At 44.2% G+C, this 15,095-nt stretch overlaps 1 protein-coding gene across 1 annotated transcript in view; it reads right to left on the bottom strand.

Annotated features, from left to right (window-relative positions):
- The window catches only part of TDRD5 (tudor domain containing 5), an 85,307-nt gene extending 79,536 nt beyond the window's left edge, over positions 1–5,771 (bottom strand). The window contains exons 1-4 of the mRNA XM_080825056.1: positions 5,671–5,771; positions 4,203–4,440; positions 3,030–3,437; positions 430–623 (exon numbers count right to left, since the gene is read on the bottom strand). Of these exons, the coding sequence (XP_080681182.1) occupies positions 430–623; positions 3,030–3,437; positions 4,203–4,434 (834 nt within the window). The 5' untranslated portion in view covers positions 4,435–4,440; positions 5,671–5,771. The remainder of the gene's footprint in view (positions 1–429; positions 624–3,029; positions 3,438–4,202; positions 4,441–5,670) is intronic.
- Positions 5,772–15,095: the final 9,324 nt, after the last annotated feature.

Below are 15,095 nucleotides of genomic sequence, written 5' to 3'. Positions count from 1 at the left end.
CAAGATATGTCCTAAGGTATCAGAAAAACCATTAGCAAGACATATTGTAAAATATCAGAAATGCCCACTAGAGATTAGTTTGAGGGTCTGGGAATGTTCAAAATATTTTCCATATAAATTAATGGTAATTGCCTCCTTGCTTTATACCAGTTCAAGCCAAGAAAGGTTTCCTAGGAACACTATACTTACAAACAGCATGGGAAACCTGTTGGAGAAACCAGAGGAACTGATAAAATGGTACTGTTTTCCCACTGCCACCTCTTACTAGCTAATAATCCACACAACCATAGAAAATGCTCAAGTTAAATCTGAAATGACTTGAATTTTAAAAGGTAAGCTCTTCCATCAGATCTAAGTGATAAACAGTCAATTTAAATGCATTTTTGGTATATTTGTATTTGTAAAATCAGATTATCTTACATATCTTACCTGATTTAATTTTTCAGTGTGATTCAGCCTTGAAGTCTCTACTACATTTGACTTAAAAGTCTTTCCCACATTCAATATTTGCTTCGGAGGTTCCATGTTTGAAGCAGGTTGTGAAAACCGAGCCTTTACAACTGGGGAGCCTGTGAAGTACGATCCGTGTGGTTTCATTCTAAAAGGCTGGGTAAACATTTTACCTCCTTTTGTGAATAAAAGAACAGAGAAAAGTTGTCAATAACAATTTCTACTTTATTTTCTGGTGGTTATCTATAGAGGCTATAACCTAACTGCCCTCAACTTTGAAATAACAATTTAAAAAAGGGAGCTTATGTTTTCATATTGCCAAATATAATTTACATACAATGGAAAAGATCTGTCACCTATAGAAGAAAACCAAGAGATCATTAAGTGTGATACTGAGAAGGTTGGGGCTACCTAAAAACTCCACTTAAGGCCACCTGAATATAATTAGAGGCAGATTTCAATAGGAGGTCAAAAAGTCTCCAAGTAAGGAATCTGCTTAAAACTATGTTTCTCAAACCAGACAATCACCTAATAGTATGGGAACAAGGAAAGGCAATAAAAAGCTATATAATTAAGGATATTCTAGAGTACACATTTTTTTTCTTCAGCATTTGAAGGGAGGGAAATACCACTGGAAAGATAAATGTTGAGGTGCAGCACAAAAATTTATCACTAGACTTCATTATACCCTAACTCTTTCCCATAAGATCAAGCACACGCGCGCACGCACACACACAGTTTCCAATATATCCTGTGGAAGAAGGGTCCACCAATGGGTAACATAAACAATCCAATCACTGGGAAGGAATATCGCTCCCCTCATTCAATAAGTTGGCAAACTGCTTTATACAAGTCAACCTCTAGTAAGTTTAATAGCATGATCAGTTTGATTAACTAAGTTGATCAACTCAAGAATACTGATACTAAAAAAAAAAAAGAATACTGATACTGTTGATGGTTCAGGGTTAAACTAAAAAAACACTCACTGGCCCCTGCAGTCTTCCCCGACCAGAGCATGTAAACACCCTATAATCTTCATCAAATTATACTTCCTATCATAGTTTAAGTATTGGTTTCTACACTTGGGACCTTCTCATGGTTTCACCTACGTTAATCTAATTAGATTTTAGAGAAAAAGAAAAATCACTGAACTAGGCATAGAAATTCTCCAAACAGGCTCAGTGTATAGATTCTGTACTGCCAAGGGTCTAGTGAGGCACCATACAAATGATCACACTGGTCTTCTGAGACTTTGAGACAGTGATTCAGGGGTGAAAGGTACGGCATAGGGAATACAGTCAATTTTATTGTAATAATGTAGCTACACTGTGGTGAGTATAAAATATATTCAAAGTTGTCAAATCACTGTGTTGTACACATGAAATTAACGGATCATTTTATGTCAACTATACTTAAATATATATACATATATGTTAAAATAACTAAACAAACAAGAGAGACAAGTATTGGGAAAGAAAAGCACTGAACACTATTAAGAACTGAGCATCAAACCCTGGCTGTAACACTTTTCTAGTCATGCAACTTTGGAAAAGTCAATTAACTTTCCTGAGCTTTCTTTTGCTTATCTCTAAAACTGGGTTATTCACCCTTCTTTGGTGTGGCAATGAGAATCCAAGGTAAAATGTTAAATACGGTGGTTATCATTACACTACATAAATTACTGCAGTGCCTGCTAGGATATCAAAGAACTGTGCCAGCAAAAATCAGATGGCATGGGATGCCTGGGTGGCTCAGCCTATTAAGCGTCTGCCATCAGCTCAGGTCATGATCCCAGGGTTCTGGGATGGAGTCCTGCATCAGGCTCCCTGCTCAGCGGGGAGCCTGCTTCTCCCTCTGCCTGCCACTCCCCCTGCTTGTGCTCTCTCTAACAAAATCTTAAAAAAAAAAAAAAAAAAAATCAGATGGTAAATGCTACTGACTAGTACTGTTTTTTAAACTCTTCATTTTCAGGGCACCTGGGTGGCTAAGTCATTAAGCATTTGCCTTTGGCTCGGGTCACGATCCCTGGGTCCTGGGATCGAGCCCCACATCAGGATCCCCGGTCAGCAGGAAGCCTGCCTTTCCCTCTCCCACTTCCCCTGCTTGTGTTCCCTCTCTTGCTGTCTCTCTCTGTCAAATAAATAGATAAATCTTTTTAGAAAATAAAAAATTAGAAAAAAATAAATTCTTCACTTTCCACATTATATCTTTACAGGAACACAAATGACTCATGTTCACTTACAGTGTCCCAGAGAAAGCAGATCTTGTGTTTTTATAGTAATAGCTACCTACCACTTACTATAAGCTTACTAAATGCCAGGCACGTTTCAGAGCTCATCTCATTTAATCCTCAGCACAACTCCAAGAGGCAATTATTATTATTCCTATTCTAGAGAGGGGAAACTATGCCTTGGACATTTTAAGTAACTTGCTCCACATCATTCAGCCAGCAAGTGGGAGCACCAGGATGCAACTTTCAACACACTCTGGGAGCTGAGACATTGCACATCTCCATAGCTGCCATGACTGCTCCAAATTCTGCTAACCCACAATACAGTGACTAATGCACACATGCTTACCTGCTGGCCATCCTCTCTGCTTTTCCTCTGATACGCTCTTCTTTAGCATCAACAAAGAACCTGCTCTGGTCTGCTCTACAGAAATGACATCCGAAGCAGCATTAAGCACTTCAAACATAGAGAGGAATCCATACTGCACGTACTGGAATGAACGTCCAAATCGTCTGACAAATGCCTTCTCAAAATCAGAAAGGAGAACGGGAGATAACGCCAACAGGTCTTTCAACTCACTCTTCACAACAGCTGGAAGAATGGGGGGCACCCTTCCTCGGTAAGGTACTCGCCGACATGAGCTTGGCCCAGAGCAAACACTGGCCCTTCCCTTCTGCACGGAGTTTCGAACCTTATGGCTGCTTCTCTGTTTTGCAACCAAACTTGCTATTCCTTTGGTAGATTCATCTGGAATGGCTAGGGAGGTTTGGAAAAAGAAATCATATTTAGATGAAAATTTAACTCTTTTTTTTATCCTGTGCATCTGTCGTTATATAGACAATTTTTAACTCTCCAAGGAGCTGTTTATCTAGGTAGCATTATAAAAGTGAATCTTTGGTTCCTCCATTTCTTATACATTACAGATGACCACTTGTTAACTCCTCTACCAGAGGATGAAGACAGAAAGATAAATCCTACTATTTAGCATTACCACTGACTGGTGAAACATCTGAAACTCTCAAGATGAATAAACTTCCTTGTAATGTTTATGTTTCATGAAATTTAAAACATGAGTTCATAATTTAAAAGTCCCATTGTTATGCTTCCCCCAATTTAAGATGCAATAATCTGAAATCATATGCAAAATGTAGTTTTTGTGAATGCACCTTTTTCCGGGGAAAGATTTCTATTTTGTTAACGCTTTCACTCTTCCCACAACCTCAAAGGTAACCATGAACCCTCTCCCCCTCAAAATGTTAAAATTCCCTCCCTGGAATACAGGGTAATTGCTATATGCGGGATAACTGCTATAACAATTCCTTTTAAGTTTTTATTTTAATTCCTGTTAAAGCTACAGTGTTAGTTTCAGGTGTACAATACAATGATTCAACACTTCCATGCATCACCCATTGCTAATCACAAGTGCACTTCATAATCCCCATCACCTATTTATTTGCTAGAATAATTCCTTACTAAGTAATAATTACTGCTTAGCTTATAGATCTTAAATCCTAAGCTTACCTTTCAGTATTACAGTACCATTCCCACAGGGGCAGACAGTGACAACATCAGGCATGTCCAACACCAGCTCCATAGTTGACCGATAGCCAAGGATTCTGAGTGGCAAATGGCTGCCAACCATCAAAAGGTACTCCTTTTCCAATTGCTGTGGGGTCAAACCATCCTTGGCGGAAATGAGAAGTGACCTTATTTCTTTCCTCAGGCATTCCTGTACACGCTCCTGTTCAGACATTGCACCCTATGGGATTTAAGATAGTAACATGGCTCATGAGACAGGCAGACAAACCCAAGTTGGGGGCGGGGGAGGGGGGCACGGCTTTAAAAGGATCAATCGTGGAATATAAACAACCAAGAAGCGAGTCCTAAAGGTGATGAAGCAGGAGCAAAACCGTGAGGGTTCTCTGAAACGCTGCATTTCGCAAATCACTCACACAACTCAAACTCGAAATCTCACCCTGTGATTAACCTGCACGCCGTTCGAGAAAAATCACTGCCCCTGGCTAATGGGCGTTAAGTCCCCAGTTCCTGGCTCGTTTTTGTTTTTGGTTTTTTGTTTTGTTGTTGTTGTTTTGCTGAAGCTTTAACAAGGGTTTGTTTGGGACCTTAGTCTACACCGAAAACCTGGCATCCGACATCCCTCGCCAACGCTGGGGAAAGGCCAGGGAGGGAGGCAAACGCAATCCCGCCTTCCCCAGCGCTCGAGGGAGAGGGCTCCCGGTGAAGTCCCCGCACCAGCATACCTGCTCCGGCCCAGACCCACGGGGCGGCTGCCCGCTTCCTCTTACCAAGTCAACGACCTCTGTTCTGCCGGGGTGAAGGGGTCCCCTCCCCGCCCCCAACGTCTCTCCCCGCCCCAGGCTGTGTGAGTAGCTCTCCTTCCCGCGACCCCGAAGACAGCCCAGGCCGCGGTGGAAGGCCGGCGGGAGGCAGGCAGGTGGAGCACCGCCTCTCACCCGTGGCGCCCACGGCGAGAGCGCTGCCGTTGCGGGCCCGGAGAGTCAGAGGGCTTCTCCCGCCCAGCGGCGGACAAAATAGCCGCGCCAAGGCGCCCGCGCGCCTGCGCACCACCGCCCGAGGGCAGGGGGCGTGCGACCCGGCGCCGCGTTGCAGCCCCAAGGGCGCGCGGCCGGTGGGACGGTTGGGCAGGGCCGCCCGCTCGGGAGTCGGGGCCGGGGGCGCGGGGCCGCAGGGCCACCAGGCCCGACCCTCCGGCAGCGTTGGCTCCCTCGGGAGATCGCCGGCGCTACCTTCTCCGACGTGGCTGGGACGACTGCGGTTCCAGAACGTCTCGGATCACCTCCCCCGCCAGGCAGGGGCGAGAACAGGTGGGCCGTCCCGCCACAGCCCTGAGCAGACGGGAGGGGGAGGGGGCCTCGAGGTTCCGAACTTGGGTGTGCCTCAGAATCACCTGTGGAGCTTACTGAAGTTGGGATCGGGGGCGGGGGCGGGAGGGGGAAGGGAATGATACCCAGGTCTGGTCGGCAGAGATTCTGATTCAGCAGGTTTAACGCGGTTGGAGTAAAACTACAGGCGATCCTGAAGCTTGGTGGAGAATCAGGGCAGAGTGGACGCAACTTGGGCTCCAGAAGAGAACGGGTGGGGCGCGGAGAGCTTCTTGAATGAGTATGAAGAATCTTCCAAGTGCCACTGGAGACAAACGAGCTAGGAAACTAAAGAAGAGAATGTATTTTGAAGAAATAACCTGGGGATGTGTTTACTGGATAGGTAGAATGAGCCAATTTTCTAAAGTCCTTGAAAACCAGAAACCAGTTTAAGAGGTACCAAATATAGAGGCACAGTATAAAGACCTCAAAATGTACAGTCTAATTAAAGGAACACGACAAACAAAACATAAATTTGAATTAAGAAAACATGTGCGCACACCTGTACTTTATTTTCCATCTAAAATTCCATGATGTGTAAAATCCAAAAAAGCTCTGGGAACAAAATGTCCCATCAGTGAGCCAGTTATATTGAGGAATCCCTGAAAGATCATAGAGAAGACTTATGGGTTTATAGCAGAATGGACAAGGCAACAAAAAGGAAAATGCTGAGACGTGAAAAATGAATCCAGACATTCCGACATCTGAATGACAAATGTTATAAAAGCAAAAGAAAGAATGGAGGTGAGGTTTGGGAGTTTAAAAAGAAGGAAAATATCCCAGATGTGAAGGAAAACACATTTTCAGATTAAAAAGGGCCCACTGAGTCCTTAGAATAACTTATGAAAAAGATCCCATCCTAGACAAAACCTAGGAGAAAAGAAATCAAGAGATTTTATACAGAAAGAGGTTACCTATAAAGCAATGAAAATCAGATTGCCATTGGATTTCTCAATGGAGAGGTACCTTCAAAGCTGAAACTGGAATCCTTCACCCAGCCAAATCAGCATTATGTGCAGGAAAAGAAAAGACACTGTCAGACATATAAGATTCAGAAAGTTTATCAACTCACTAAGTAAGTTGGGAATGACTCCTGCAAAATGAATAATGAATGGAAAAAAGAGTATCCCAGATTCTCATCCCCAACAGCTAACTACCACATCCTGAGCACTGACTCAATGTTCTTCTCAAAGATTATCCAATTTTCTTCCCAGTTACTCTGAGATAGAATTATGATTCCCACTTCAAAGTGAAGAAGCTGATACACAGACACGAACGAAGATGGAACAAAGAGGGATTGGCAATAAAAACATAAAACATAATAACTGAATCTAGAAAGGTATTGGTGCATAATGTGAAAAAGGAGAGCTTTAAAAAGATATTCTGGAGCTAAATCCCAGATCAATACCTGCACACCAAGGGTCATGGGCTGTTGGAGTTACTTGGGCAAGGAGACCCCTTTGGAAGAGAAGTTGCAGTTGGAGTCATCACTTGCTTGGGTTTCCAATAATGCACAGTCTTCTGTGGTAGCTAACCTAAGTGAAAGGGAATGAGGTGGGAATACGTTTGATGGTGCCACTCACCTCTGCAATTCTCCCGGTATGTGGTAATGCTTTTGATTTATTATTTGGCCCTCAGCTTGGCATTTCCTACCAGAATAGCCCTTGCGCAATGAGTGAATGTGCCAGTGCAGGAATCCTGTCAGTTACTGGGATTCCCATCCAGCTCTTCACGGGGCAAGTAGTGTATGTAACCACAGGATGGACTCTCAGTCCCACCAGCCCTATCCAAAGGTGAACTTGGGCCAGAAATCAATTCATTTATCACCTAACCCCTGTAAGCTCAGAATGTTGACTGCAAACTGTGACATTTGGGGTCCCAGAAATTAATGTTAATTTAGAATTAATAAATTATAGTCACTGAAAAATATAAGTACTTCCTTTTCTTCAGAGTAGTTATCCTAAAAGGATCACAAGGCCTTTGGGGGAAAGCTGGGAGACGAAGGTTTGCTGGGCTTGGGAACAGCATTTCAGCACCATCCTTAAGAATATTTGGGCTGGGGCACCTGGGTGGTTCAGTGGGTTAAGCCTCTGCCTTCAGCTCAGGTCATGATCTCAGGGTTCTGGGATCGAGCCCCGCATCAGGCTCTCTGCTCAGCGGGGATCCTGCTTCCCCCTCTCTCTCTGCCTGCCTCTCTGCCTACTTATGATCTCTGTCTGTCAAATAAATAAATAAAATCTTTTTAAAAAAAAAGAAAGAATATTTGGGCTACATTCAACAGGCTCTGGGTCTGGGATCTAATTTAGCTCTGGGAATAGAGTGATAAGCCCCATCTCTCACTCATGAGATACCTTTGTTCCCCAGACCTGGAGTTGTGTTTTGTTGGTTTGTTTGCTCTTGTTGTTACACAAACCAAAAAGACTTAGTGGGTTATCGTTGAGTTCATTCCTTGGGATCCCGCCATTAATGGAGCACAACCAGAGAGTTCTGTGAGTTAGACCAACGTGTTTTCCATCCTGCTGTCTATGGTGATGATCAGAGTTAATTCTGCTAATTAGCTGCCTCCAGCTGGCCTCCTCCCAGCCCTGCCTGCATCTGGGAGTGTGTTTCAATTGCAGCTGCTCGTACAGCACTGTTGCCTTAGAAAACAGCCAGTAAAGAGTTTTTGTGTTTTGTTAAGCTTCTGCAGCTTTAATATGTGCCTCATGACAGGAATGAGAGGATCCGTAGATAAACAGAGAGGGAGTGGGTGAGTTGAAGCTCATTATAGAACCAACATAGCATTCCTGCTTCCCAAAGTTGGTTTTTTGTTTTTTGGGTTTTTTTTTAACATTACTTCTGATTTGGGACCATTTGATGTCATGGTTCAATTCTAGTTTCCACAGCAATTACTCCAACCTTTGCCATCCCTCCTACACTTTTTACCTGCTCCTGCCTCACCACTAGAAAAGACCTGGACTCCCAGAGAAAATGGAAGCTCTCATGTACGAACCTCCTCAACTTTCAACCCAGGCATCTACACCAGCCCCGCTCTCATCTTTGCTCCTGGTCTCAGCAGGTGAGGGCTCATCCATCCCACTCTTGAGTCTATCCCCCCAACTCCTTTAGGACCATGACCTTTGGCTATGATTACCCAGTCCTGTATATTCAATTATCTCCTTACAGATCCCTATCCTGTAACATAAAATTATGCTCTAAACCTTTTTATCTTAAACAACACAGACACAGGAAATGGGAGACAGAAACACACTCTTTTGACCTGTACATCTCTGTAACCATTCCTGCGTGGCTAAAACCTTGAATAAACTGTCCACACTCATTTTTTCCCACTTTTTCATCCACCATCACTAAGCAAGGAGCCCGCTACTCTACACAGCTTTCTTGTTATTTTTACCAAAATCATCAATGACAAATCTTGTAATTCACAAATTTTAAGGACTTTTCAGTCTTTCCATTTCAGATGATCTCTGATGTTTATTCTTGGTGTCCCCTCCTTTTGTGAAAATCTCTCCTCAGTGGGTTTCTATGCTACTGCACCAGGCTTTGCTCCCAGTTTTCTGCTTTATTTCCTATTTCTAGTATTAAATGCCCACATACCCCAGGGTCTGTCCTTGGCTCTTTTCCTTTTTACTGTTCACCCTCTTCCTGAGTAACCTTTTTCACTCTCACGGTTTCAGCTTTGGCTGCTGCCTTCCAAAAAAGCATGTTATCTTTCAGCTCCTACTATGTTCCAGGCATTGTTCTAGAAGATGGGACTAAAACAGCAAAATAAAGTGGCCCGTTCTCCTGAATCTTACCAAAGACAAGCAAAAGCAAATATGTAACATCAAGTAATGATCATCACTCCTGAGAAAAACAAACCAGGGTAAGGGAGTGAAAAGGGGTGCTTTAAAGGGAGTATTTAGGAAACACTTTTGTTTAACCTCTAGGACAGTGGTTCTCGAGGTGTGACTCCAGAGCAGCAGCAGCAGAACCTGAACACTTGTGAGCTGTGCCAATTCTCAGGCCCCAGCCCAGAGATCCTGCTTAATCAGAAAGGGTCGCGGGGCAGGGGTGGAGAGTCCAGCAACGTGTTAATAAGACCTCCAGGTGATTCTGATGCATGCTTAAGCGAGAACCGCCACTGTAGAGCAGTTTCCCACCTCACGTGCCATGGACACATGACAGATGTGAAGCCTAATACTGATTTTCCCACCCCACCGGGGCAGCTTCGGGGCTGGGGGAAGAGCAGGTGCCCGGAGCCCGCCACCCCAAAGTAGCCTCTACCCAGACTTTTCAGAGGCAACCAAGCAGGGCCAGCTAAAATGCCCAGAGGCCCCCAGGTATTAACGTAAGGGCCATTCAACACTCACTGCTAGGCTCGAGAAGCTGGGCGCAGAACGACCTACTGCTTCAGGGAAGCCCTCGCGGCTGCGGACGGCTGCGGACGGCTGCGGACGAAGGTCCCCGACGGGGACGCAAAACATCCTGCGCGGCGGGAAAGAAGGCCCGGGCGGGGGCGTGGCTCCTGCTGGGCCCGCCCCCTTCCCCCCGCACTTCCGGCAGCTTCCACTCTAGTTGTGCTTTCCGCTCCTCAAAGGCTCTTCAGAGTTTCATTTTCGATATATTCCTTACGACAAAGTCTGACTGGATTTGAAATCCATTTGCATCGTCACGAGGAATGTCAGAATTACATTTGTTGATTAAAGAAAAAATACATGGTTCTTTAACTTGCATAAATTTTCAAGTGTTTGCAAAAATAGCTTTAAAAACTTTTTAAGCATTTCACAATGTATTTTGAATTATTGCATTGTCCACCTTAAATAGATATAATATTTGTCAATTACTCCTCAAGGTTGGAAAATAAATAAAAACTTAAAATTGTGTGAACACGGGATGCCTGGGTGGCTCTGTTGGTCAAGCAGCAGACTCTTGGGTTTTGGCTCAGGTCTTGAGTTCATGGGTCATGGGATGAAGGCTACCACCTCAAACTCCGAGCTCAGCAGGGAGCCCGCCAAAAGCTCTCCCTCTGCTCCTCCCCCACGCATGGGGGGCATAAGCTCGCTCTTTCTCCACACCCTCAAACAAACCTTTTTTTTAAAATTAAATGAACACATTTCTCACCAATGGTAACAAAAGTTTTAAAAGCTAATTAAAAAGTTTTGATTAGAAATTTTATGTGACTATTTCAAACAATTTATATTTGTGGAAGCAAGCTCATGCTTCTTTTTTCTCATTTAAAGTGTACTTGGGGGGGGGGCGGGGTGCTCCTGGATGGCTCAGTCAGTTGGGCATCTGACTTCAGCTCAGGTCATGGTCCCAGAGTCCCAGGATTGAGCTCCATGTCCAACTCCCTGCTCTGTGGGGTGTCTGCTTCTCCCTCTGCCCCTCACCCTGCTCTTGGGCTCTCTCTCTCTTTCAAATAAATAAATAATTTTAAATAATTAAATAAAGTGTACTTTAGGGCACCTGGGTGGTTCCGTTAATTAGACAATGAATTCTTGGTTTCTATTCAGGTCATGATCTCACCGTTTTGAGATCGAACCCTGCATCCAGCTCTGTGCTCTGAAGGGAGTCTGTTTGAGACTCTCTTTCCCTCTCCCTCTGCCCCTTCCCCTCCACTCTCTAAAAATCAATAAACCTTTTTAAAAAATAAAGTGCACTTGGGACACCTGGGTGGTTCAGTTGGTTGACCATCTGACTCCTGACTTTGGCTCAGGTTATGATCTCAGAGTCCTGAAATGGATCCCCTTATGTCCCCTCAGTTGGACATCAGCCCCACTCACCCAATCACTTTGACCAGACAATATTAAGAGTCATCACATTTTCATCAAAACATAACTCATATCCCCCTCTCACCTGGATTATTGGGTCTCTTTACCTCCATCCTCTGTCCATTTCAATTCACCTTCAATCTTTTCTACAAACTCACTTTTCAAAATTGCCAATCTGACCATATTACACTTTACTTATAAAACTTTGATAGCTCCTTTTGCTATAAGATAAAATCCAAATTCTCTCATATGGTGTTAAAGGCTTTTCATTTCTTGGGCCGCCTATGTCTCTGTTCTCCTCCTTTGCCAATTCATCAACAACCGGACATATATGAAGTTCTACCTTCTTTTTTTTTTTTTTTTTTTTTTTTTTTTTTTTAAAGATTTTATTTATTTATTTGACAGAGATCACAAGTAGACAGAGAGGCAGGCAGAGAGAGAGGGAAGCAGGCTCCCCGCTGAGCAGAGAGCCCGATGCGGGACTCGATCCCAGGACCCTGAGATCATGACCTGAGCCGAAGGCAGCGGCTTAACCCACTGAGCCACCCAGGCGCCCTGAAGTTCTACCTTCTGTATTGCCTTCTCCAGTGGCAAGTTCAGTTCTTGAAACCCACCTAAGGATCACATGCCCATCTCCGGATATGGCTCAAACTGGGTCCCTTCTGACTCCACCCAAACAGAATTACCCCCTCCTCTGTGTCCTCATGGTACCATATAGATCAGAAGTACTCTACCAGAAGCAATTTTGTCCCTATTGGATACTTGGAAATGTCTGGAGGCATTTTTGGTCATTGAAACTGAGAGTTTCACTTTATCACACCTGACTACACATTTGTATCTCCCTGTTAGACTATAAATTCCTCAAGGACAGGCACCTTATCTTACCTTTACATCCTCAGAGGTGAGCAGGGCTAAACACACAGTAAGTGCTCACTAAGTTTCTGTAAAGTGAATTAATGAGAGAAAAGTCAAGTCAGTCTTATCTCACCACTGTGGCTAACAAACTGACAACAGCAGCTTCTCTCTCCAGGAGAAGAAGGTGAGAACACAGATGTGCAAAATCAGTATAATAAAGGGAAATGGGTCTGGCAAAGATACCTACAGTTATGACCAACTACTTGGCCCATAAAGGTCAAAATAGCCACCTTTCTCATGCCTTCTATCTCCTCACCACCTCTCTCATTAACCCACATGGTCACCGAATTCTCTCGATTCTCTACTTGAGAAATAGCTCCCGCACCCTGGCCATTGCCATCCCCAAAGCCCATGGCCAGCTCCCATCAGTACCACTCTTCTGTGCCATCTTCCTTGGCCTCTCTGCCATCTACAAGTTGAGAAAGTCAAATTAAGTTCCTGTAGTTTCTTCCAGCTGTAAAATGGTAAGATTTGCAATTTTATCTAGTGACAATGAATTCCAGATTTTCCGTCAAATAATTCATGTCAATATTCCTTCCATTTACCCATATGGATATAAAATTTCAAAACACTGAACAGAAATAATTATAATTTAAAAAAAAAAATAATTATAATTTAGAAAGCCTTGAAACCATCCATGGCCTTTTGTCTTGGAAACAAACTCAAAAGTCAACAACTGTAATTGGTCTTCCCTTCCTAGTAACCTCCTCACAGATGCCAGTCTCATAACAAATCCAAACAAGGAGGAAAGTATTAAGAGTACAAAAATGTGTACATATAAGTTCAACAAAGGGCTGAGAATACTTTCAATTAAAAAGGAATCTAAAAAGAAAACAGCAACATCATTTTAAGTACAGCCAGCTAGGGACTCATTCTGCTACCTCAGCATTCCCCAACCCCTCCACCTTTCAGAGATGCTGGATTGACCTCTTTTCCATGACCTCTTTTCCTCTTTTTTTCAGATATCATCATTGCCATCCATAATAACCCCAACAGCCTTGTGTTATAAGCAGGTGCTTGCATTGCTGTTATGCATGGATATAGAAAATGAAGTACAGATTATGTAACTTATCCATGGTCCCACAGCAAAGGAGATTGAGAGGAAGCACCCAATATACACTCCAATGCCAAGTTAGACTTTTTTCTCATCAGTTTTTCTCCTGCAAGAAATCCCTCTATCTTATTGGCAGACACGGTACAGTTTTGAGATTATCATCTGGCCAATTCTTGGAGTAAAAACTGAGGTGCAAGTTTATTTTAGGAATGTATAGCTAGAACCCCGGATCAAATTAATTCGCAAGTGAATCAAAGGCTGAGAAAAAAATAATAAATGCTACAATCAGTTTCATGCTTCTCTGAACAGGGAAATCTTTACAGGATGATAAACTGTGTTTAATTGCAACAGCTCATTTGAGTGAATATTAAGTAATCACAATACTTTTCCCTTGGTGGGCCAAATGCAGCTTCTGAATTTTTCTCAATGTCATGCTCTAGGCAGGAACTATTAATTGAGACAGGCTCTTGAAGGAAACATTTGCTTCCCTTACATCACGCACACAATAATCAGGTTTGGAGAGTAAAAACAAATCTATTTAAATGACTTTATTACCAATCTTATAATTATTTTATTCCCAGTGGCCTAACTTGGAATTTATGGAAGAAAGCAGTGGAATGGTTTTTCCAGAGTCACGTAAGTTACTTCGGTCCTCTTTCTTTAATAAGGTTTTTGAGAGGAACACCTGTGTGAACTCAGTAAATATTGAAAAATACAAATAAATGAACCTTATTTCTGCCATCGTGATCTGAGCTTGGAATAGACTCATAAATCTTGAATTTGAAGGGTTACCCATTCAGTGAGAAACAAGTGGTTAGCAGAGGGTAAAGGGTAAATAAATGTATTCCATGTTTCAAGCTCCTCGGAAGCAAGTGGGGCAGCTCCCCCAGTTCGCTGCTGGATGGAGAGTGGCCAACGAACCTTGACAAAGTCCAAGTCAGGCCTTCATCAAGCAGGCAGGCGAACAAGGAATAGCCAAGAGCAAAAGCATCCCCTTCCTAAAAACAAAAGTTAAAGCAGATCCCTTCCCTTCTACGATTCTCCAAGAGGCATTACATCAGCAACAGGCTTAAACGTTAGTAAGCACAATCGTAAACTAATAAAAATAAATATAAATGCAAATAAGAGAGTGTGTGCATGTGAAAGAGAGGAGAGGGGCCTAGAAGAGTCCCCCCACCCCCACCAACAACCTTTGAAATGTAAATGCTCCCAGGAGTAGTCCGCCCTACCGACTGCGCTGGTAAAGCAGCGGCGGAAAGAGTAGGGCCAGGATATAAAATCGATGAGGCGGAGGGGGAAAGGCGCCCTCGGGAAGCCTCCGGGAGAGCAAGGGGGCGCTTGGGGAGAAGTTTCTAACGTTTCTTTAAAGACTTAATTCGTCGACCTATTCTCTCCCCTCCAGCTGTCTGGCGCTGCACGAGGACCACATCCCCTAGTCCCTCCCGTGTTCACGAACCCCGCGCGGAGCCCCCCGCCCCTTCGGCGGTTTGCGGGCCTCGGGGGTGGCTCAGACCACTGAACCTGCCGCACGGCTCAGATCGCCGTCTGTAGAAACCCGTGTTCAAACACTTCAAACACCACGAAGCGGCACACGGCCTTCACGCAAACGCGTCGCGGGAGATCCCCCGAGACCGGGGGACCGGTGGGACCCCGCCGTCCCGCCTCCTGGCGAGCAGAGCCCCCGCCCCGTCCCGCGCCCCGCCCCGCGCCCCGCCCGCGGTCATTACCTTCCCGGGTCGTGGCTGCGGGTCACTCCGCCCCGACAGCGCTCCCGGGCTGGCTCCCAGCG

This window comes from Martes martes, assembly GCF_963455335.1.
Source record: "Martes martes genome assembly, chromosome: 15".
In the NCBI taxonomy this organism is placed as follows: domain Eukaryota; kingdom Metazoa; phylum Chordata; class Mammalia; order Carnivora; family Mustelidae; genus Martes; species Martes martes.
Note: the sequence above shows the minus strand (reverse complement) of the source record. Positions and strands in the feature narration are given on the sequence as shown.